The 26325-nt window shown below is 29.6% G+C and overlaps 1 protein-coding gene across 1 annotated transcript in view; it reads right to left on the bottom strand.

Annotated features, from left to right (window-relative positions):
• The window catches only part of LOC142330624 (ethanolaminephosphotransferase 1-like), a 103430-nt gene that overhangs the window by 16416 nt on the left and 60689 nt on the right, over positions 1-26325 (bottom strand). The window contains exons 4-6 of the mRNA XM_075376051.1: positions 19890-20152; positions 16409-16566; positions 6612-6792 (exon numbers count right to left, since the gene is read on the bottom strand). Of these exons, the coding sequence (XP_075232166.1) occupies positions 6612-6792; positions 16409-16566; positions 19890-20152 (602 nt within the window). The remainder of the gene's footprint in view (positions 1-6611; positions 6793-16408; positions 16567-19889; positions 20153-26325) is intronic.

Consider the following 26325-nt stretch of genomic DNA (forward strand, 5'->3'; position numbering starts at 1 on the left):
ATGATGTAATGTTACAGAAATAAAATATTGGAATTATTGATTTTTATGCTCAGGTGACTCTTCGGTATTTTAAATTTAATAACAAAATAAACTTGCTACCATATTAACTAATTAAAAGTCTAAGATGAAAGAATTCTTAATATTCAACTAAATGAACAAGTAATTTGGTTGTACTTACTATACTTCTGAACTCCTGAGATTTGGGTGTAGTGGAAGTACTTTCATAAAAAAAGACAATTAGTGTTCAACAAGAGTGATGAATCTGAGAGTTGCAAAAAATTTTCTGTATATTCTGTTACGTGGCTATAGTATACGATAAGAATGTCTGCGTGATAAATGAAAATAGGTAATTTGTGATGATATTAAAAAAAAAACGAGAATCAAGGAAAGAAAAGAAGAAATATTTACAGCCATTTGAGTAACAAAGATGGATATAAATTCAGTATCATAGGAAGTAAAATAGACTAGAGAGAAATTTTCATGTTATAGAGTATGGAATGATGATTCTTCTGCAAAGAGATTTTATAATAATCCAGTTTTTAATTAAAGTAGTAAAACAACTAATCAGTTTGCTCACATCATTAGTAATGAAGAGAGAAATAATGAGAAAACTATCTGCTTAAATTTTCAGGTAAGGTGTTGAGTGAACTAAACCGCAATAAGCCTTATAAAGGAAGAGCTCCTCAAGACTTGCTTACTTATGGATCTGTTATGCTCTTCAACATCTGGTTAGACACTTGTAATGCATGATAAAATTTTAGAACCATTGGGGGGTTTTAGTGAATCAAAAAAAAGTGGTCATGACAGTTGCTTTCTTTTGATCATACATACACTCAAAAACCTTTAACTATAATACATTTTACAAAAATAATACATTAATAATACTTCTAAAATGTTTTTTTTTTTTTTTTTTTTTTTTTTTTTTAAATACGTTAAAATTTGAGAGAAAAGGCACATACTATTAGGTGATAGGTTAAAACTCAGTTTGAAAATTGATGAAATGTTTTATTTTTTTACTTCCTATTACATCAATTTTTACTTCCTTGTACGAAGTAAAGGAACTATTATGATCACAAAAAATTTCGGGTTTCAGAAATATCCAGTTTGACTAGTTTCAGTGTGACGTCTGTATGTATGTACATATGTATCTCGCATAACTCAAAAAAGATGCCGTAGGATGTTGAAAATTTGGATTTTGGACTTTTTCTTAACTGCAGTAATAAGCCCTCATCGAGAGCTTTTCAACACCGTATCATAAGTGGTACTTATTTTCATTGGTTCCAGAGTTATAACCAAATAAAATTTTAAATATTGAAATATTTGTATCTTACAAGGGAAGGCATATCAATTCAAAGAGACTTCATCAACTTCTTTTTTTAATTTTTTTTAAAACTTATATTTTAACTCTTTTTTTTTTAATTTAAATATATTGATTTAGTAATTATTAACCCATGATTGTAAAAAAAGTTTCACAATAAATAATAATTTAACAATAAAAATAAAATTATGAAAAAAATGAGAAATTATTAGTGAAATAAAATTTTATGTACTTATAAAAATGTGTATATGTAATTTAATAGGCATTATTACATACATTTATATGCAATAGATTTGGTGAACGTCTGATTATTTAATATTAATTGAAAATTATAATTTAGAAACGTATTATTTTTGGGTTTTCTTGTTTAATTTCTGTTTAATTATTCTGAAATTTCTGTTCAATTTTATCTACATTAAAGTTAACTACAGAATGACTGAAAAATAAACCCTCACAAGAGCAACATATACACTGAGATATCCATGCCTGATCTTTAATAAATTGCAAAAAATTCTTATTTTTTAGTTCATTACTCCTCTGATATTGTCAGACAATATTCTCCCTAAGTTGAAGTTGATCATCATTTCGTTTATTTGTTTTTTGTTGTCAATCATTTAATCGCTCTGATTTGATATAATTCTTCTGATCTAAATTTATGTACACGTTCTCTAGTTTTCAAATGTTCTCTCTTTATATTCATCGTCCTTTGTTAATCTTTTTACTCTTTCCTTGGTCTTAACATTTTCTTCCATTTCATATTCATTACCTTGTTGTTTTTTTTGAGATATATCTCTTCATGTTACCTTTTTCTCCTATATGATTGTTTCATTTTCATTTTTGATTATTCACCAAATAATCCAGTATTAAAAACTGACACTGTAAGGTCAAAATTAACATTTGTAACCAGTAAGCAGGAGTTCACTACACAGAAGAGTTTAATTATTATTAACTTTTATATATACGACAAACCAAAAATCTAAAACTTTTGTTAATCAGCAATTCACAAAGATATGTAATAAAGGGACTTTTACTCTATCCTAATATTTCATGTAAGATTGTTGAATTAATAGTACAAACATTTGATGTTAATAAAAACTAATATTTAAGCAACTGTGTAAACTGTCCACTTTATTAAAGAACTGGAGAGGATTGTATCTCACTTTCAAATGAAATAAGTTTACATGAAGTGCAGTAAAAAATGTGTATATGTAATTTAATAGGCATACAAGAAGGTCATGTGGTGTTTACATCAGATTTTTTAAATTATTTTTTTTATATTTATTTTTTATATTAATACACTTTATATTAGTAGTATTAGTATTAACCAACAATTAGTGACCCTTTTGTCTCTTGCCAAGTTCTAAGAGAATCATGGTACACCTGGAAAGTTATTGTAATACACATGTCTATCCATGGAGTCTATCCATCTAACACATGTCTATGTAGTCTATCCATCTGAATTTAAACTACATTAAATAACAGGTGTGGCAGTGAATCAGGCTATTTGTCAACACTGGATACAGTCTCCCATTATGAATGGAGAATGAAAGTTTTGTTATCTTTTAGCTCTGGATTTAAACCTCACTAAATATAGAGTCATATAGTTGTGTGTATGACTGTATGTTTAAAGGATGTCTAAACTGTTTGCTTTTAAAACAGACAATAAAAACAATGACAGTTACATGGCCAAAAAGCAGGTGTTTCAGAATCATTTCAATATTCCTTGTGAGGATCCAGGCCTTCGGACCGTATCATTAAAAGATGAGTTAAAAACTTTGAAGAAACCGGCTCCACACTAAGACTACCAAAAAGTAAGTGGTCCAAAAAGTAAGTTACATTTGTGCCTAGCATGGAGATGGGTAGGGATAGTGCCGCCATCTTGGCATCAAAACACAAAAATCATCGCATCACGATTACAACTATCGCTACATTTCCCTCAAATTTCATGAATTTTACTGCATGAAACTGTATCGAGAAAGCTTGGTTACCACAAGTTTTATACAAGATGGGTGCCAAAAATCTAAGGCAACAGATTTCTACAGAGAAGGAATTGAAAACCTTGTGCATCATTATGATAAATGCCTCAATTTAAATGGCGACTATGTAGAAAGATAGTTTAAGATTGTCCCTTTCAAATGTACATAATAAAATTTCTTTTTTTTTATTTCAAAATATAGGTTACTTTCTGGACAGCCCTCGTAACTGGAAGCATTAAAACTGTGCACGCACCAGAAATTGTTGTGCAAGTTGAGGTTGCTCTAACTCCTACCAGACAGCAACAAGAAACTCCATCAGTCAGATGCACACAGCATCACTAGATATATTCTTTGGTTAAAGGACATATGATAAATGTTAATACAGGCCTTCTAAACAACCTTCCAATATGTGATGAGATTCATTTCTACTTTTCAGACTTTGTCAATGTCCAAAGCTTTGTTAATAGTCAAATGAAAATCAAGTGCACAAAAAGCTGCTCTATAGTGTCAAAGTAACAGACTAGTATCCATTTCATCATTTTGAATTATATGGCATATTTCTTTGAAAACAACGACGAGTAAGCAGTTTCAATAAATTCACAATACTATGTTACCATGTAAGAAAACTTCCTTCAGTCTGAATTAACTCTTTATTTGGCTAACAATTACATGATCTTTCAACAAGATGGTATTAAGTACTACACTTCATCAGCTTCCATGATAATAGAAGGAAATTCTTTCCTAATCACGTCACCTTAAAGATTGGGAATAATCTATGGCCCACAAAATTACTAAGTCTGCCTGCAAATGATTTTTTTCTTTAGAGGTTGAAATCATACATTACACATTTTACATATTTTACTTTCTGGACAGCCCTCGTAACTGGAAGCATTAAAACTGTGCACGCACCAGAAATTGTTGTGCAAGTTGAGGTTGCTCTAACTCCTACCAGACAGCAACAAGAAACTACATCAATCAGATGCACACAGCATCACTAGATATATTCTTTGGTTAAAGGACATATGATAAATGTTAATACAGGCCTTCTAAACAACCTTCCAATATGTGATGAGATTCATTTCTACTTTTCAGACCACTACCACCACCACCACCATGCAACCAGGACCTTAAAGAATCTGAGAAGAGGTGGGTGGAATTCATGTGGATATGCTGCAAAATGTAACCTACAGACATCGGTAACCTACAGACAATTGTTGGAATGTGTGATGGCTGTCTTCGAGATGTTACTAAGTAATAATTTAAAAATAAATTTTTTCATTTCATATATATATATTTTTTTCATTTTTAATATATATATATATAATAAAGTTAAAGTAATAACACAATTTTACTTATTTATGGGGTACTTTTAATCAACTGATTCACTACCACAATCTATATATAAATTTTCTGAACAAAAAAAAAAATTTAGATTTTAAAGAGATGATGATTATGATAGAATATTCTAGCTAATGGTGCAACATATTTCAACATTTGTTGTAAACATAATTTGTCCTTGTGAGTATAACATGATTATCTAAGCAATAAATTGTAATACTTGTTTATTTTTGTTTATATTCTTTTTGTTTATAAAAATAAATTATCAACTTGGCCACCTTGTTTTAATTACTTGTAGAAACACATCCACCTATTCATTCATCATTTTCAAAATCCTACTGTAATTACCTGGAATCCTTTCAAATAAAACATTAACACAAACAACATTAACAAAAGTCTAATTCATATCTATTTTATAATTTAGTTTATTTTGTATTTATCCAGTTATACAAGGGTTGTCTGATAACTTTTGAGCCTCAACATGAAGATGGTAGCACTCGTCAACAAAAGTTAGGGAATGTATTTGCGCATGTGTTGAAAGGTAGTCATTAAAATTTCAGCCACTTTGGACGCTCAAATGTTATTTGATAATCATTTGAGTAAGTCGTTGTTAGCATTTTTGTGAAAATGGAAAAAATAGAATATTGTGCCGTAATTAAATACATGCATTTGAAACACAATACACCTATACAAATTAAAACCAAGCTGGACGCTATTTACTGGGACTCTGTCCCATCATTGCCACTGTGAAAAGATGGGCAGCTGAATTTAAACATGGTGCTACCAGCTTGGTTGATGATGAGTGTTCGGGACATCCAAAAACTGCAATCACCACCGATATCAAAAAAGTTCACAAAATGGTATTGGCCAACTGATGAATTAAAAGTTAGAGAGATAGCATAGGCTATGGGCATATCAAAAGAGCATGTTTGTCATATATTAACTGAAGAATTGGATATGCAAAGCTATCCACACGTTGGGTCCTGCGTTTGCTCACTTTGGACCAAAAACGCATTCGAATGAACATTTCCAAGGCCCTGCTGGAACAGTTTAAGCAAAACAAGTCACATTTTATGGGTCGATTCATAACTGCAGATGAAACATGGATCCACCACTACACTTATGAGATGAAACAACAGTCAAAACAGTGCACTGCAAAAAGTGAACCTGCTCCAAAAAAAGGTGAAAACAGTTCCATCGCTCGGGAAGGTGATGGCGACTGTTTTTTTGGGATAGGAACAAAAAGTAAAACAATAATGGGGCAATATTATGCATCATTACTTGACAAGCTGAAGGCAGAATTTGCAAAAAAAATAACATTTGAAGAAGAAGATGCTATTCCATCAGGACACAATGGGCCTGCTCACACTTTGACAGTTGTCATGACTAAAATTCACATACTGCACTTTGAATTGGTTGACAACTCACTTTATTCACCAGATCTGCCTCCAAGCAACTTTTTCTTGTTTCCTAACCTTAAGTTTTGCTTGGACGAAAGAGATTTTCATCAGATGAGGAGGTTATCGCATATATAAACGCCTATTTTGCAGAGAAAGATGCCAGCTACTATTTGGAAGGGTTAAAGAGGTTAGAACATGAAAACATGTATTGACTTGAAATAAGACTTTGTTGAAAAATAAAATTATATTTGACAGAAAAAATACGTCTTTCTATGTTAGGCTCAAAACTTTTCAGACAACCCTCGTGTAATTTATCTTTATTTATATCTAATTTATATCCATAGCACTGAAAGCAAGATTTTTTCATTTTATTTAAGCAATTTTCTGGTAATATTTTCTTCTTGAAGATCTTATATCAGTATTTTTCTTAAATTACGAATGACTAAAAAATTCTTTTGCAAAGTCTATGTTATACACCATCCTTATGTCTAACAACTACTTACACTGATAAAAGGGATTATTATATGCTTAAAACTAGTCACATCATGCATTCTGTTCAAAAGAAATAGTTCAACTGACACATATATTTGAAAACACAGTTCCAGAGAAAAGAATAAATGCTCTTGGATCACGAGATATGATATCAGATGGAGAATTGTAGACCCACAGACCACAAACAAGTATTAACACTATAAGTGGTACCAAAGGTCGATTTGCTTCAGTAAATGACCTCATTTTTCCTGTTTTGTTTTTGTATGACCTGTAAACAAAAAAAAAATCATTAAAGATTAAACACAAAAATAACTTTTTTCTCTGAAAGAAAACATAAAGCTTATATCTATTTCAAACGCAATTCCCCTACATAAAATATTATACATATAAATAAATGTATACAGACAGACACACACACACACACACACACACCACACCCCTTCACAAAGAAGGTGTGATCAAAAAATAACAAGAATTTTTTAATTCTCGACACTGTATTTTTTGTCTCAGTTTGTCTTTTTCCCAAATGATGATAGCATTGTTTATAATGTATATCTATATTTTCAGCAATATTAGACATGAAATTAAAATTTGACAGTTGAGTAATTAGGACATACTTTATTTCATTTGAAAATGATTGATAGGTCAACACTAAGGATTTATGAATGGTAAAAACAGTTTCAAAAAGGCCACAAAGATACTGAAGACAATGAAAGGGTTGGATATCCTAACTCACCAACTGATGAAAATGTAAAAAAGAAGTATTCAAAGAATAGAAATATAAACATAAAAAAAATAAAAAGAATGCAGTAAGAAAGAAGTATCCTGGAAATGGGAAGCAAATGAACTAAATTCTTTTGCTTGAAAATGCACTGGCATATCAATCCACCATGCTTGTCAAAGAGTACACTTAGAAGCAGAAACAATTCTCTCCCAACCTAACATCAGCTTTTTTTTTTACATTTTTCCTCGTTTGAAAAATGCTCTGAAGGGGAAAGATACACAAGCATCAACGATATGATGACCAAATGCAGTGAAATAGCCCATATCTCAAAATAGGATAAAAAAAAAATCCTATAAACTGACAAAAAAGTGAAATGTATACTAAACAATTTTCATATAAGTAGTTTGTGAAAAATAAAGTTATTTTAGTAATTTGTAAACCCAACATAATATATATATATATATTTAAGTTAAATTTTTTATAGTCCTTATAAAAAGTCATGTATAGTCTTAGTATAGTTAGTTTTTATAGAAATTTCTTTTTCATTCTTGACTGAACAAATATTTGTTCTAATTTATTTTAAATGTTTTTAAGAAAGTTTTTAACATTTTTATTTTAACTAACAATTTTTACAAATTGTAACAAGCTAATGCAATAATGTGTAAATGTAAACTGTCCATAAATTTATAAAAAATATCACTGAAGATAGGCTTAGGCCTGAAAACATTATGATAAAGTAAAAAAGTAAAGGTAAGAGTGTTTCTCTAACTCTGTGCTTTTCGGAGGCTGAAAAAATATTATATTGTGTATAAATATATATATATATATTATCAAATAACAATAAAATAATCACCAAACACAGTAACAGAATGTACAAAACTAATCTGCATCATCAGTCAGTACAAAATTCCACCAAACAGAAACAAAAAATAAATAAATAAAAACTTAAAAATTTATAAAACATAAACCCTAACAACCACAAAACTTGAACAACATAACTCAATGCCAATTGAAATGATAATAAATTTACTGTGATTTTATTTGTTACTGTGTTTGGTGGTGGTTATTTCATTGTTATTTGAGGTTATTTGGCACAGTGATTAGTATGTTGATGAATTATTATATATAAATATATATAAGAAGAAATGGAAAGAATTTAAAGATATGTACTACAAGTGAAATTGAGAAAAGGTTCAAATAAACAAGGGTCATCCAGAAACACTTTGTTTTCAATTTGTAACTTGTGAAAAATTTCACCCTGATTTCGGCTCCAAGGTTAAAATGAAGCCATACTAAAATTCTAGGAACTTAAATAAAGGGGCAAATCCGATTGACTCAGATTACAATCTTTGACCTGAAAAATGTAATAAAACAGAACCTTGAACTATATCTTTAGAAACTGCTGATAAAATTATTGTAAAACAAAAAACTAATATTTCAAAACACAATTATTTAGGTATGAAGTACAATAACTTCACTAAATTGCCAGTAAACAAATAAAACTGTGCAAAAAAATTTGTAGAGAATTTAACTATGAGAAAATCTATAAATAACTCGACTTAATAAGAATTTAACAAATTTTACTTTCATTAAAGCAAAATAGATTAAAATGTAGCAGAATACTGCAATATAATTTTAAACTAAAACAAGAATAATTTCAATATTGGAAAACATCTAAAAACAAAATCAATTATAAAAAATAAATTTTAAAATACTAAGTAAGATGTAATTTGATATGATTATTTAAATGTCATTGTATTATATTAAAAATATTAAGAAATAAAAATCTATTATTTAGAAATAACTTTGCAAAAAAGAATTATTTTATTGTTTAAGTTAACAATATTCACAGTTGAACAACTGAAATTTGGTATTGCATTATGTCGATAGTTTTGTATGCTTAATGAAAATTACAATACTTGAATACTACTTTCTAAAAATGTTTTTTTTCAGTTTTCAAATGAAGAATTTGACATAACCTGGAGCTCAATATTAGATAAACTTCAAAAATTGCACTGAATTGTCACACAATACAGAATTATAAATAATTCAAAAAGATAATCTCTACACACACCATTTGCAGGAAAGTCAAATCTTACAGCCCAGAGAAGTTTCTGCTGCATTTAAATTTTTCTCACTGGCTTCAAGACAACCAAAAGTTTTTTATTTACTGATGAAGCCATTTTTTTCAAGATATGGAGATGATTCACAAAATAATCATCATTAATTTTTTTTAAATCCATAAAAGAAAGTATTTCCTAACACAGATTTTATATTAATGTTTGGTGTGATATTTATTGACAAGCAAATTTTTGCTTGTCATTAATATTTGTCATTTTTACATTTTATTTTTTAGATTGCCTTATATGAATTGTGTCAACTTCTTAGAAAATAATTTCCTACCAATTCTTCTAGAAAAAACTCCATTACTAACAAGGCAATGAAATGATTTTTCAGCATGGTACTCCTCATTTCTGAGAAAAAGTTAGGAATTATTTGAATGTAAGATTTATGAAAAACTGCAAGGGAGAACAAATAGTATGGTATTTTTCTCCCATGTTTCAGTCTCTTTTGTTTTCAATAAAATTTTTTAAACTCTTTTATCATATTTAGTTGACAGTAATTAAACAATTTTCTCAGAATTACTTTCTGCAAATTTTGTTTGAAATACTGGAAAACTGTCGTTTGCAATACAAAATTTTATTTGTTTATTGGCAATACAAACTAGTTATTTATTGTATGTCAAATCTAAAAAATTGTGTTTTGAGAGACCAATTTTTTGTATTCTACAATAATTTTGTTAACTACAAAAAATCATCTGGTACCTACTTTTAATCAATTTTTCAGATGGAAAATTTTATGAAACAATCAAATTTAAATTTTTATTTAAGTTCTAAGAATTTCACTATGGCTTCATTTTACTCTTGGAGCAGAAATAAAAGTAAAATTTTTCACAAGGTACAACTTGAAAACAATGGGATTTTGGACCCATGTTTATAAAAACTTTTTTCTTTATTTTCATACATAGTCCTGAAATGCTTTCCATTTCTTCGTTAAACAACAAATGAGACAACGAATATCAGCAAAAATAAAAATATTAATAAACATTCATTCAAAATGCCAACATTTTCAGAAATGAAGGTATGTTCTGATGACCCTTTTATAACATACAAGTAATAGATACAGATGACACAAAAAAAACAGGAACTTTTGAGAGATACAACAAAAAAGCTTAATGACAGAAACCTAACCATTACAATTAAAAAGTATAATATATATGTATATATATATAAAATATCAAAATATCTAATATCAGTTACTGAAAATTACATCTTCCTCTATGTATGACTCTGCCTATCTGCTGTTGAGGTTTCCCATTACTCACTGCAACATCTCAGGTGGGATGCCACAAATTTTGTCTTGAATTGCTTGTTTCAGTTCACACAATATCTTTGGCCGACTCTTACAGACCACATTTTTAAGGTATCCCCACAAGAAAAAATCACAAACTGGCAAATATGGTGATCTAGGGGAACTGTGAATATCCCCTAATCATGAGATGACTTGGTTATCTAATAATTCTCAAGACAGCTGCTATTGATTATCAAGCAGGGTGCAACATCGCCCCCATCCTGTTGAAACCAGGCTTCAAGCTGGTGTGGGAAATTGTTCAATGTAGGTGCAGCAAAAGTTGCAGTACGTGAACATACCAATCCAAACTGACAGTTGTCGTGATCCACTCCTCATTTTCAAAAAAGCATGGTCCGATGATCCCATATGATGAAACTGCACACCATACTGTTACCTTGCTGCTGTGTAAAGAGTGTTAGTGAACTTCATTGCAGTTGCTCTCTACCCAGTAACAACAGTTCTGCTTGTTCATGTAACCTGTGAGATAGAAATATGCCTCATCTGGCATCCATAGCTTGTCCAGAAATTTGTTGTCTTTGTTAACATTTGCCATCATTTTTTGATAGAAATCAAAACAGAAATGGTGATCATCTTCCTTCAGTTCTTGCATGATCTATAACTTGTAAAGATGAAATTTCAAGTCAAAATGAAGAAGTCAGCAAACACTCTCTTTGACAACCCAGCCACAGCTGCTTGTTTATGAATTGAACGCCACAGGCTGAGTACGACTGAAATGCATACAGCCTCAATACTGTGTGCACTACTCGCACTTCTTGGTCATCCTGTCAGTTTCTTTTACAGAGCCAATCCATTCTCTTCAAAGTTTTTAATCCATGTTTTTATTGTGTGTTTTGATGGAACATACCCTAAATTTTAATGACATTGGAACTCCCTCTGTACATCTTCCAAACTGTCATAAGTTTTGTAAAACATTTTTATAGTGAATGCATGCTGTTGACAATTCCACTGCTCCATGATAACTGAGTATCAGAGTAGCAAGGTTACTTTTGCATAAAGCAGTACTGCCTACTGTACAAGGCTGCCACTACGCATTTCAAAAATTCCTGTATTTTTGTATTACTTTGTATTATAAACATATATCAGTAAACACATCATCCAAGGAATACTCAAATTTAACTTCAGTAATAACAACAAAATACTGTGTAGAATGGATATACATTAACCCACACATAGAAAGAAAACATGCAAGTACTAGCCACTATTAAAATCGACATCTGCAAATCACCTCATTGATACAAAACATAACAATTTTATAAACCATGTCAGTCATGAACTCAAAACATTTGAAAAATACTATATTTACACACAATAAATTTTATTAAAACAATATACTTAATGAATAAAAAGAACGGACCAAATAAACATTTAACCACACATGAAACAGGTTTCCTTGCCCTTTTAAGATAAATAAAATTAATAATTTCATCATCTTATGTGATTGAAACAGAATTACAGTCCTGAAAAGATATTTTGGAAGGATAATTTCAGGTATTTAAAAAGTGAATCTTAATGTTTCTTTTTTAATTTTTTTGTAATAAGTGGGAATGACTGTTGTTGTCACTGGTCTTACCAATAAGTACTAACAGCATGCAGTGATGGCTGCACCTAACACTCATAATATCAGTAATCTGAATAAATTATAGAAGTTTATTAAAAATGACTTTTTAAAATGGAATTTTCAACTTAATTATCAAACATTGATATCCTAAATACTAAAAAATGATATTAAAATTAAAATAAATTTTTTTTTTAAATTTAATTAATTAAATTTTGCCAAACAAAATATTTATTTATATTTTTTATTTATTTGTTTTATAGCTCACTGGTTGATCCAGCAGTAAAATTGTTGTCATAAATGTAACAGCTAATTTTTGAAGTCGAAGGTTCTAATGTTCAAAACCCAATAGGTTCAGTTACGTTTTTACAGATTTGAATACTAGACAGTGGATTCTGGTACACAATGGTGGTCAGATTCAATTAACCACATATTCAGGAGTGATAGGCCTGAGACTGTACAAGCCTATCATTTCCATATCTTGCATGCCACCCTCATCTAGTTGAGCCATGGGTAGCTTATTGTTCACAAGTTGATGCAACATACTCATTAGGAAAAGAAAAGAAAAGATTTATTTTATTTTGAACTAAACCTTTATATTGATGTATTAATTATTTTCTTGTTTACTTTACAGTAAACATGTGAGCCTCTCCTGCAGTATTCGTCTAAAATAATAAAAGAAAATTACAAGATATTTATAAAGATCAGATAATATTTTCAAAAGAAAAAACTGAATGAAGAGCTAACTTTTCAAAGTGGGCTAACCAAAATTTCAGAATATCAAACGTTGCATACTTTTGCATACCTTAAAACATAATTTTTCTTCTAAGTATTATTATATACATTAGGCTATATTAAACAAAAGTATAAAGAGAATATTTCAAAAAATTACTGGAAGTTAACTGAAAAAATTCTGATGAATATTACCTAAATAAGAAATAGATACCAAGTAAAAAGCAACTGCCACTGATGAAAAGTAAAAATTAATTTTTCATTAAAAAGAATTACAAAATAAGAAGTGCTTGGTTTTAAGTTACTGTATTACTACTATTATTTAAAAGACAAAAAGACACATAAGAAAGTAAATGAAATATAACTGCTTTTCATACACGAATTTATAAGAAAAACACTGCTGTTTTATAAAGTTAATCTCTGTTAATGAATTTTTTTTTTATTATTTAATCTCTGGGTTGTGACTTTTTTAACATCAAATCATGACTTTAAAAACTGATTTATAGTTATAGTTACAGAGTTATGACAATAATTCAATTAACTGTTCTTATCAATTAATTGATGAATTGATTGAAGAGTTAATGTATTTTTCAATGAGCATTGTATAATGACAAAAACTCCATTCTTTTCAAAATCAATATCTAGAGATATATTACCATAAGTAACAAGAAATAAATATTTTTTTAAACAACTATTTTATTGACATTAAAAAAAATATTCATTTAATACTGCAAACCACACTTTTCAATTTGGACAATATTTAATTATATGATTACTTATGTCTTTCCATATGTCATCATTGATCAATTACAGACTTATCCCCATCAGCTGACAGGAAAGGATTAACTATTAATGATAAAATTATCAATCTATGATGATAATTTCCTTTATTCATAAATCAATCTTTTTCTGTCTTTATCCTTACAAACACAAAGCATGGATATTAATTTTAAAGTAATCATAATTGAGCTCATGATATCAATACTAAGAGATAAGTGATATGAACTACCCTTACTTAATGTTCACTTGTGCATGTTATGTATATATTTTCATTTTAGATAGTGTAGTTATCTTTTTTTTTTATTTACCTTAGTTGTTTCTTTACTTGTTTGTTACTGTTTTACTGTTTTTTTTTAATTATCTGTTTATTTACTCTGGTTTTTTTTTTGACCAATATGATTTTTTTTTTTACTTGATTATTTTTAGAACTAAATTCTCTACAAGTTTTGTTAATAATGATTTATGCATTTATTAGTCATTTAACAAAGTTACTGTATTACAAACCTAAAAAAGTATTACAAAAGTATTACAAACAATACACTTTTCAGTCTTACTTCGGATATCATGAAAATTACTGGAGATACATTTCTGGAACCTACTTTATCAATTTTTCAGGTCAAAAACCATAGGTAACCATTAATTTCACTCCTCAATTAACATCCTAAAAATTTCAGTATAACCTCATTTCACCAGGTGTGCTGAATTCCAAGCGAAATATTTCGCTAGCCATAACTCACTAACAAAGCATTTCCAAACATGTTAAGTCAACTTTTTTCATTATTTTTATGAGAGATATACACCAGCAAAGTATGTCAGTTTCCTCAATGGACACTGTTTATATATATATATGATTTCAAACATAAAATAAATACAGACCATGTTAACTAGTTAAAAAACTCGTTTTTTATTTAAGACTATTACTAATAATCTCAATGTATTTTCTTTTAGGAGGCAGTAGCTACTAATTCTGAGGGTAGTTGAAAAATAACAAAAGTTAAAGCATGTTTGATTGATAACTACCAATCAAATATTGCACTCAAATATTGAACCATTGCACAATATCAGAAGTACAGGACGCAAATCCATCATTTAGTAGAAAACCATAAATGCCATTACAAGAACAGTAGTTTTGGTTTACATCAAGTTCTACTTATTTCAAATGTTCATGACTTCTGAACAACCTGCTGCTGTAAAATATAGAGCATTATTCATACTTTAACATATAAAGTGATACCACCAGCTGACAATCACTATCAAAGAGATTAAATCTGTAATGGAAACATCAAGAGTAGTGGAATGGTTAGGAAATGGGTCAGATAACTAAATAAAAGTAATGAAACCTACCTGTAAGATGGGGATAAAAGTCACGTGCTTGTGTTTAATTGCTATCTCTATGAAGTCAACCAAAACTTTATAAGGGCACACAGAAAAAGTTCACAATTTTATGCTCAGAACTTCTCTAACAGAAATTATGTAATCAGGAAAATAGAATTTTTTGAACCACCAAATGTTGGGCTTATGCTGGATACTCTCAAAACATAAAGCTGAACAAGCCGGCAGAGTTCTGAACTTTCTCATACATACATAAAGCAAGGTTCTTTAGCCTTACTGCTTGACTGGTGATAAGGCATGGAATACATGACTGGAATCATAAATCATATGAATCACTATGTCTATTCATTGGAGGCACAAATCATCATCAAAAAAGTACTCAAGCAGATATTTTGTGTAAATTTTGTTAAAAGATAACTAGCCACCCAGTTGGAGCAATAGTTAGCTGACCAGTTTCTGTACAAGCTGACCTCTGATTTCAAATTCCTGGAAAGTGTTGGCAGTTTTCATCACAGGTTTATTTAAATTACCTAATCCTCTTTGTTAAATTCATGTACAAAAGCACACCACTAAAGGAGAGTAACAAAACAAATGCGTTTTGTTTACTGGACTCTCCTCTCAAAGCATAGCAATTGGCAAAACTGCTAGAAGAAAAACAGTTGTGATACAAATCAATGTATAAAGGCATATCTCAATCAAACTGCCATGAATGACTGTTGCTTCACGAAATACTCAGCCATGTAATAATAATCAAACACATGCTCCCAAAACATCATTTTGGTGAGGAACAATCAGATCATCTTAAATGGATAAAGATTCAGCACAAGTGGCTTTTATCTGTTTATTCTTCAGAAGTTCTTTTCTTGTCATCGTTTTGATAGCTTAGTAATCATAAAAAAGACAGCAATGGTTATCTTCAAAGGTGGCTTTTTCAGAAATTTGTACCCTTGTATGATAACCATCTCAATAACAGTGCAAAAAAATATATCGTTAAAAACAAAACAAAGCTGCCAAAATAGTGCAAGATTAGCATTAACTACAAAAAAAAAGGTATCTATAATTATGAGTGTCCTAGTCCAACTCTTACTTCAAGTTTGACACTGAATGAACATTAATAATGATGTAATAGTGCAAAAGAAGTAAAACTAATAATAAGTAAAACCATTAAAATCACTCATTTTGGAACTGTTAACAAAGCCCTTACACAACATTTATTAATTCCAAGCTTTCAGAAAAGGAACTAAGTCAGCTATAGTAAATGAATTAAATGACAGACCAAAAATAAACAAAACACAACCAAAAGTTCAGTTTAGTAATAAGCATACTTACAAGTAAATATTCCATATTACAACAGGTAAACTAGTGAATAAAGAACTGACATAAAATAACACTTCTAGAAGGTGGCCAGTGGAAAAATTGTTATATACATTGAACTTCCACCATTCATGACCCAGAAAGAATGTGATTAAAAATACACCAGTTGTACCCTGTTAACAAAAAAAGTTACGTTTCAGTCAAGATAGTATACAAATATATATAATAAACATGTGGATCTGCTGATATGTCTCTTTGATGACGATTTCATAGAAAAATGACTAACAATGGTTTGAAACAAAGCACGATTGCTTTTGTGAGATACATATTTTTCTTGGAAGATAATCTGAAGACTCTGCCCCACTTGAAAAAATAATATTTTTCAGTAACTTTTTCATTCACGGTCTAATTTAGCAAATATTGTTAAAAAAGATATGTATACAATTGCATAGTATGTGAATGCATGCATACATGCATGCACGCACATGCCCCCTGCATGTGCGTGTGTGTGTGTGTATGTGTATGTGTATGTGTATGTGTATGTGTATGTGTATGTGTATGTGTATGTGTATGTGTATGTGTGTGTGTGTGTGTGTGTGTATGTGTGTGTGTGTGTGTGTGTGTGTGTGTGTGTGTGTGTGTGTGTGTGTGTGTGTGTGTGTGTGTGTGTGTGTGTGTGTGTGTGTGTGTGTGTGTGTGTGTGTGTGTGTGAACACACAAATCAAACAAATGCAATTATTTTACTGAATCAGCACATGACTCATTTGTTTAAACATGATTTGAAGAAACATAATTTATTAAGAGTTCCACTTTGATACTTATATGATATTTATTTCTTATTTACTTACTTTCTAATTAAATTTTAAACAAAAATTACTGTTGATGATACAATGCTAGTTAAATGATGGAAATAAATAAATTTAGATAATTATAAACCACTGTATTACTTCCAACGTTTCTGAGGGCATTTAAAATTGTTAAATTAAATATTGTTTGGCAAGAACCAGTGTTAAACAGACATAGGGTAATAACAAATGTTGAAGCAACCCTGGCAATTTGTTTACAGGCAAAATGCAACAAAGCAATTTTACTTTCAGCAGCAAACCTATGCGATTGGTTCATCCTGTTTAAATGAAATTCATTACACAAATTGCTGCAGTCATCAATTCAGTCAGATGCTTAACCCCAGAGATGGTAGACAACAAAAGAAGACTGCTTCAAAGAAATAATACTGCTGTTTTTAGCAATAGTTAATTGGATTATTAATTAGTAAGTAAAATTTTCAAGATATTTAACAACAAATCCCATAATAGTTGATAGTGCAGCTAAGGAAGAACCTGATTATTTAAGACTGCCGTCCCAGATAGGGAGCTGTGTGGTAGCAGCAGTGGACTGATTACTGTGTTGAAGACTTGCCTTAAAGAATAGCAAACAATCATAATCAAGCAGGCCTAACAACATATAGCAGATAGTGACACAGCTGGAGCTAGGCACACACTGACTAACTTAAAAGGATTCTTACAAGAATTGTTTTGGACTGGCAATTAATCAGGACTGCAATGGTAATGTAAACAGACTTCACTGCACAGTCATGACATTATATCTGTGTTATGGAAAGTCTATCAAAATCTAACATGCATCTGATTTCAGGTTCCCACTCGACATCATTGTCAATAATAAGACTGCTACAACATCTCAACTCTATTATTCCTCTCTGCCTGCATCCTTTCTTATATGACCCATGATAGTTGCTAAAGACCAATTAGTCAATATTAACATAACAGGTCTCTCTCTTAGCTGTCAGGTTTGTATTCTAAACAGACAAATTTTTCAAGAATTTTTAAACATAACAGGTCTCTCTCTTAGCTGTCAGGTTTGTATTCTAAACAGACAAATTTTTCAAGAATTTTTAGCATATATTTATCGATTTATAGAAGCAAACTAATTTTACAGTAAAAACCTGCTGCACAGTTCTGATATACAGGATTTCAGGAAGTGATCACCATGTTAAATTTTTTTTTCCACACATCATGAATTCACAATTAATAAAGCAAGTAAATTTAAAACTTTCTTATTAACATGAGTCCCATTATGATGGTAGTAAGAATAGTCGCAATAATAAATACAATTACCAACTCTTGAAGAGATTAATATTATTCCTACAAAGAAAATTTAAAGTATCAAAAAGTTACATAACATAATTTATATTAATTACCATTATGCACAGGAGGAATAATTTGATGTGAAATAAGTTTCCTTCAAAAATATTATTTAAGATTTTTTTTTATTTTTCACATTTTTTTAACGAATTCTGAATATGTAAATTAAAAAAAGGTTTAACTAAACTGATAGAACAAAACCTTGTTTCAATATTTCTAATACTATTACTATGAATTTTATGTGCTTTGTTTTTACAGTTATAAATGTTTATCTAAAATATATTCCAAAGGATTAAATTTAATTTTAAAAAGATAATGAAATCTGGAAATATCCCCATAAATGTTTAATGTTAAAATATAGAATATATCAATCATGGTTAACATTAAGTTCCACATCAAATGTTTTATAATCAGTACTACTGTTCAAATGATGAGCATAGAACTAACAAATAAAATTAATGGGGTGAATACATATAAATATAATGGTGGTTCCAGCATATTTTTAAACACAATGGAAAGAAAATACTGAGAGGAATAAGTAGAAAAAATTTTATTTTATTAGTATAAATTTCAAAAAATAATTAATTTGTTCACATTTATAATCATAAGCTGCTTGTAAGGTCCATTACACTTTTATAACTACAGGGACCCAGAGAGGCAAGAAGGGCCCAAACCTATTTATCACCACTGACATTTAAATATGGTTCCAAAATTATACAATTCACAAAAAAAAATATTAAACCAATTCAGTACTTCTCTATTAATTGAAGGGTGGTATGAGGATTGAAAACACTGTCCTGATGAAGAGAATTTTGAAAGTCAACTTAAGTAATAAAGAATTACAACTTTCATTAATGAAAACGGTAAGGGAAATCCTATATACAGGCATAAACAACTTACAAATTTCTGGTACCAGTGTTTTACTGGCCCTAGAAGCAAAACACTAAAAAAATGATATCCAGTCTATATCAAATACACAAGATATTTCAGTTTCTTTTTTTATTTATTTAATTAAAAAAGAATTGAGGCCCTGTATGCTAACGAATCCAAACCACTTTAATATGATGAAGTTGAACTTTAGTCCTTGTCGATAGAATTCATTTATTTTTCAGTGAAACATTCAAATATCACATTATTACAACAAACATAATAATAAGATTTAACTAGTTATAAATAAAGTTTATAATTGTTATACCTGGAAATATTTCATATTCTAGTTTATACAAAATCTACTTTTTAACTATTTCCCAATATGACTGCAACATTAATCACATGAAAATTATATACACAGAATAGTAAAAAATGAAACATTTACAGCAAAAAACAAAATGACTTACCAACATAGATAAATCATATCCCCACGGTAAATAAAGCACACCAGTATTATATTTCTCCCAGTGAGAAAGATAAAATGTAAGGAAGACATTCCAACATATATAATAATATCGAATAGGCGGGACGGAGAAATCTGTTCTACCAAATACAGAATAAAGACAAACTGGTATCAGAACAGCAGTCCATGAATCAAGACCATGATCAAACAATTCACCTAACGGACCGCTGGTACTGGTACGTCGAGCCTGTTTTCCATCTATACCATCTGTAAACATAAATAACAAGAATTAAGGTAATAATAAACTGCAATTATAACTTTTTTCAAGACTTTAACATAGTTGTAATATTTTACATGTCACACAAGTTTAAACTCATTCCAGATATTTCAAGCATAAAATAGTAGTTTGTTATAATGCACAAGGTTTGATAAAAAAAATACACAGGATTTTTTAATTTCCCAGGTTGTATAAGTCCAAATATGCAGTCTTTTTTTTGTTGTTTGATACACTTGTCCCTAACATATGGTTACATTTGTAGCCATATTGGATGCTTAGTTTATTGTTGGCTGTTGAAAAGGTTACACGTGTTTTGGTATGGTCAGCAATTGTTTTTAACTTGAGGAAAAAATAGAACAAAGAATTTGCATTAAATTTTAATTTAAGAATGGAATAAAGTGCAGCACCACATTGGAAATTTTGAATGTTGCTTTTGGCAATTTTTCTATGAATGAAACATCCATTTACAAGTGGAACAAATGGTTCCAAGATGGCTGTGAAGACATTGAAGATGATGAGCACCTGGACATCCCAGCACATCATCCAATGACAAAAGTCAAAACAGTGAAGAAAATGATTATGAATACATCGCCGAATCAGTATCAGAAAGTCAATAAGGAATACTAACTGGAAGTTCTATGTTGTTTGTATGAAACAATCCAAAGAAAACATCTGGATTCATGGCAATTCCAGTACAATAATGCACCCTGCTCACTCTTCACTGCTTGTTCATGAATTTTCGGCCAAAACCAATGCTGTTATGATGCCTCAGCCTCCATATTTGCCGGACATTGCCCCATGTGACTTCTTCCTATTCCCCAAGCTAAAAGGAACATGAAAGACAATGTTTTGCCAACATTGAAGAGATAAAGACAAAATTGCTGAGGGAGCTAAATGCCATATACGAAATAGCATTCCAGAGGTTCCTTAAACATTGGAAAAAGTGCTGGCCCAAACGTACTGTCTCTGAAAAGAAGTACTTTGAAGGTGAAAAGAAGTACTTTGAAGGTGAAAAAATTAATATTGATGAATTAAGATTTTTTGAGAAAAACTAAAATTCCACATATTTTTTTGTCAGACCTTGTACATCACATATCTGTTAAAATGTAACCTCTTGCATATGTCCTAAGGTAAAATTCATGTTTCTGTCACATGCATGAAAACTCAGGTAATCAATGGTTTTGAGAGTTCCATTAGTCAACACCCTTGCACCATCATCAATTAATGTAAAATTGGGAGAAAATTTCATGAATTAGGAGCCCAAAAAATTTTTTTATTATTATTATAAAATGGAAACAAGTTAGAATTTTACAAATCATAAAATTTTGAAATTTACCCAACTATGTAAAGTAAAAAACATTTTATAATAATAAAAATTGTAAATATTTTAAATTTGTACCTCATAAATATAAAAAAATGGTTCAAAATATTCTTTCCTAAAATTTAATTTCTATTAATCAATTCAAAAAGATTTTACTAACAATGAAATGACAGAAAAAATCCTCTATACATTTTGTAATCACTGAAGACTTAACTGAAAAACTATAGTGCATAACTTAAAAAAAATTCAAAAAATTCTGGTCAATTACATTATAAAAATCATGTTATAGAATCATATTAAGATTAACATCTGGTCTCTTTTTGATTACTTAATTCTGGATAGAATAATTATAATTCAAAAACCCTAATACTTCCTTTTCTATCTGAAGGTTCAAACAAAACAAAATTTTTAACACAATTATACAACCTGCAGGTTAACAATTTCAACAGAATCACAAATAAAATTTACTTCCAAACTACACAGAAGACTGCATAATATTTCTACACTAAAAAACTGAATTTCTATATCAGCTGCTGAATTTTTAACAAAAAAAGTATTTTTATACATATAATTATGTAATCGCAGTCAAGAAAAATCTATAAAATGTTATTGCAGGATAAAAAAAATTTATTATAGAAGACTCTATAAAAATGATGACATCTTTTGGGACCAGCCACTTTGAGAAGATTAAAAGCTCAATGCATCTCAACAATTAATTTTAAAACAGAATGTACACTTGAATAACACTAACAGAATGTACAATTGAATAATAACTCAAAATTTGCCTGATAAACAAACAAATTCTGACCAATTAAAATTATAGCACAAAATATGTGCCAGGATGGATATAACAAACATATATTTGTATAAATGTTTGAAATTTTTTCAGTAAACATTTTATCTTAATAATTAAAAATCCAAAGTAACGAAAACAATAAAATTAAATAAAAAGTAAGTTTTTGCTAGAAATAGCAAAAGTTTTAAGTTAATGCTAGAATAGGCGCAACTGTACAGTTTTTGGACTTCAAAAAAGGAGGAGGAGGTTCCTAATTTTACTAATGTATATGTATTTTTTTTGTGTTTGGTCAAGTCTTAATCTTCACTCAATGTACCAAATAAATGACTGTTTTTTTTTTTTTTAATTTTGTAAAGGAAGTTGTCCTGTTGATCTCACACTTAAGTTCTTTTGTTTACAATGGATGTTGGAGATTTTTTAATCAGAAAATGACACTAATACATTTTAATATTCAGATCATATATAAAATATACCACGAAGTTCTCCCATGACTTTCATAACCGATTTTACTTGTGAAAATAATGGAAAGAGTCTATTTAAGATACTTGTTTCTAAACATATGTACTAAATGGACATTATTCATACATCAATATGTTTAAACATATGTCCATTTAGGACATATGCTTCATCTGCTAGTAGCGGATAGTGAAAGATTTCACTCAGATTTCAGCTACCCTGGTGAAATGAGGGTGTACTGAAATTTTTAGGACATTAATTAAGAACCAGAATTAGTTATTTCTTATGGTTATTTACCTGAAAAATTGAATAAAATAGGTTACAGAACCGTATCTGCAGTAGTTTTTGAGAAACGTAGTATAAATCAATAAACTGGTGTAAAAAAACCCTGTTTTTATGTTTGATGTATAATAACTTTGTTAAATGGGTAATAAACAAAAAAAAACGTTTAAACAAAAGTTATAGAGAATTTAATTCTGAAGAAAATGATTGAATAAGTTGAATAAAACAAAGAAAAGTTAGGAATATTAAAATCTTATTTAAAAATTGTACACTAGACCAAAGTGCATTATACATACCAGTCTTAAATACATGTTCAAAAATTAGTCAGCCATTTTCAACATTCCTCTTGGCACATTTCTGTACTGCTTTTGTTGCTTTTTTTTAGTTCTTCAAAGTTCTCCTTCAGTTGCTCAGCTGCATCCATAATGCAGACAATTAATTCTTCACGAAAATGTATTTTTGTTTTGTATACAATATTTATCATCCATCCCCAGATGCAAAAATCTAAAGGTATTAGATCAGACGATCTTGATGGCCAGAAATGTGGATCCCCATGACCAATCATTTCTCAGGAAAGTGGTGGTTTATGTGAGTGGAAATAGCACAAGAGAAGTGGGGAAGCGCACCATAGTGCTGAAAGTATACTTTGCACCTCAATGCTAGAGAAACATCTTCAAGCAGCTGAGAAAATTCTTCTTGAAGAAAGTGCAAATACACGTCAGCATTTAAGTGGTCAAGTAATATGAACAATCCAAACAGCTGTGAAAAAGGCTACACCATATACTGATGCTAAACTAGTGTTGAAAATTGCCTAGCACCATTTCATGAAAATTTACTCCTGCCCATGTATACTCATTGCGTAAGTTGTTAACGCCATCTCGCATGAAATTTATCTCACTGGTAAACAAAATATAATTGTAAAATTGTCGATTTGTATTCCACCCCTTGTAAAACTCAATGTGAAGCAGACAGTTACATGGATGTAGATGTTGAACTGGCTGTTTATGATAAGGACAAAATTTGTTTTGTTTAAGTGTTCTCCAAACCATCAAACAGATCCATTTAGAAAGACATCGTGTACTTACTCCTGGACTGCATCAATAATAATCTCACCAATAACAGTGTCATACTGAACAGATTATTGTAGCTAGTACGAATATTATATAGTGTCCATGTTTCTCAAAGAATGTAAAAAGTCGCACTAATTGTTTTGGGATCTGGAATCCTACGAAGAAAATGTATTTCATACTCTACGACAGCAGCTATAGCATTACCATTACACACCAAACTGAATACCATATCTGCATATTCCTCAGTTGTAAATAAGTACAGCATTACATCAATGGCAAACCAATCACATTCAAACTGCAATTCACAGAAAACCTTCACTAACGACAGCAAAGTTCATAGTACCTGATATACTTAATTTACCAAACAGAATGACAAACACTAATACAATATTGCACATGATTGACCAGGAGTTGTTATTCTATTGCTTACTTAGAAATAATCATTTTTCAAATAATTTATTGTATTTCTGGCATTAATAAAAAAAACATTATCTAAGTAAATTTTAATAATTTTTATTTTAGAATTGTACAATTTCCAATTTTTTTTAAATTTTTAACAGCTGTTTTTATAAATTTTTCACATGATCATAAAATAATCTGTTTTTTTTTACATTACATAGTACTTTTCTGACATTTAATAATGTACTACATCTAAATAAAATTTGAATTTTTCTAATTTTTCTTTGTTTGCAACTTATCATACCACTTTTTTGGGAGTTAAATTTTTACAAGGTTTGTTTAAAATTTTATGTGTTTGTAATTCATTTAATAAAATTATTGTATGTCAAACATTTAAAAAAAACAATTTTTTAACCCCAATTTATTGGTTTTCACCCCAGATTTCTCAAAAACTATAGCAAATACAGTTCTGCTACCTATTTTAATCAGTTTTTCAGGTCAAAAATTTCAGTCTGATCTCATTTCACTGGGGTAGCTGAAATCTAAGTGAAATCTTTCACTAGCCATAACTCACAAACAAAGCATTTTAGCACATACGTTTATATGAACTTTTTCCATTATTTTCAAGAGTAGAATAGGTTATAAAAGTCCCAGAAGAACATGATACACCTGTATATACAGAATTTTTATTAAATCCATTCCAAGAATTCAGGGGATGGTTCCCCACATAAATATAAAGAAAACCCCTTATATGAACATTTGTCCAGAAACGCTTAGTTTACCAGCTACATGCCACTTTGTATTTTTAACATAAAGGTTTATTTCTCAGGAATGGTTAATCATATTGAGCTGAAATTTTGTATACTGCTAGGGTACCTAGAGCTTTACTTGTATAAAAATGATGAATCTGATCTCTCAACCAATTTCAAAATGACGGCAATGTAAACATAATCATAAGTTATTGTTAAGATAATAACAATAATTAATTGTTAATATCTTTGCAACCGCTGGTTTATTTAGATATTATGTAATTACAAAAATGTTGTGTTTTGTGGCAAAGAAAATGACATGTTATTCAATCAAATCCATTTATAAATAACAAAATTATGGCAAAAATTCTTATAATGAGACACTCTAGATAAAAAAAGCAGTTTTCATTTTCTCCCAAACAAAACTAAATAACTTGAAATGATCTCAAACAGAATAATTTTCTTAATGTTACCATGTAATAAATTATAAAAAAGTTAATAATATTGAGAATATTACAATAAAATACAATGTTATTGAAATCATGAAACTAATATAATAATAAACAATATTAATGTTCAAAAATAATTTGCATTACATTTTATGTTTAATGAATAGACATTGGTTATTAAACAGTTTTTTTTTTCAACTAAAATTTTACTAAATTAATTAATGTATTATCTAAATTATGTAATTATTATTACTTTAATATTAAATTACTATATCAGATAATAAAACATTAATAAAATAAACTACAATAGCTGTTGAAAATGGAAGCTCTCATTCAAAATACAAGCATCCAGGAGGTTTTTCATTGACTTCCTGATTCTTCAAAGATACTAGGTGTCTAATGAATCCTCTCAATCCCATTTAGAAGTCTTGTGCGCAATTCTTCTATGGGGGATGTCATATAGAAGTGTCATTTACATGGCCAAATAAGACAAGTCAAGAGGATTGAGATCAGAAGACCTTACAGACCATGCTATTGGGTCTCATAAACCAATCCATCTGTTTGGATATGCTTCATTTAGGTGATCTCAAACTTGTAATCTGTAATAAGTCGGAGCCCCAACCAGCATGAACCATATTTTG

The sequence above is a fragment of the Lycorma delicatula genome, chromosome 1 (assembly GCF_047948215.1).
Source record: "Lycorma delicatula isolate Av1 chromosome 1, ASM4794821v1, whole genome shotgun sequence".
Taxonomy (NCBI): Eukaryota; Metazoa; Arthropoda; class Insecta; order Hemiptera; family Fulgoridae; genus Lycorma; species Lycorma delicatula.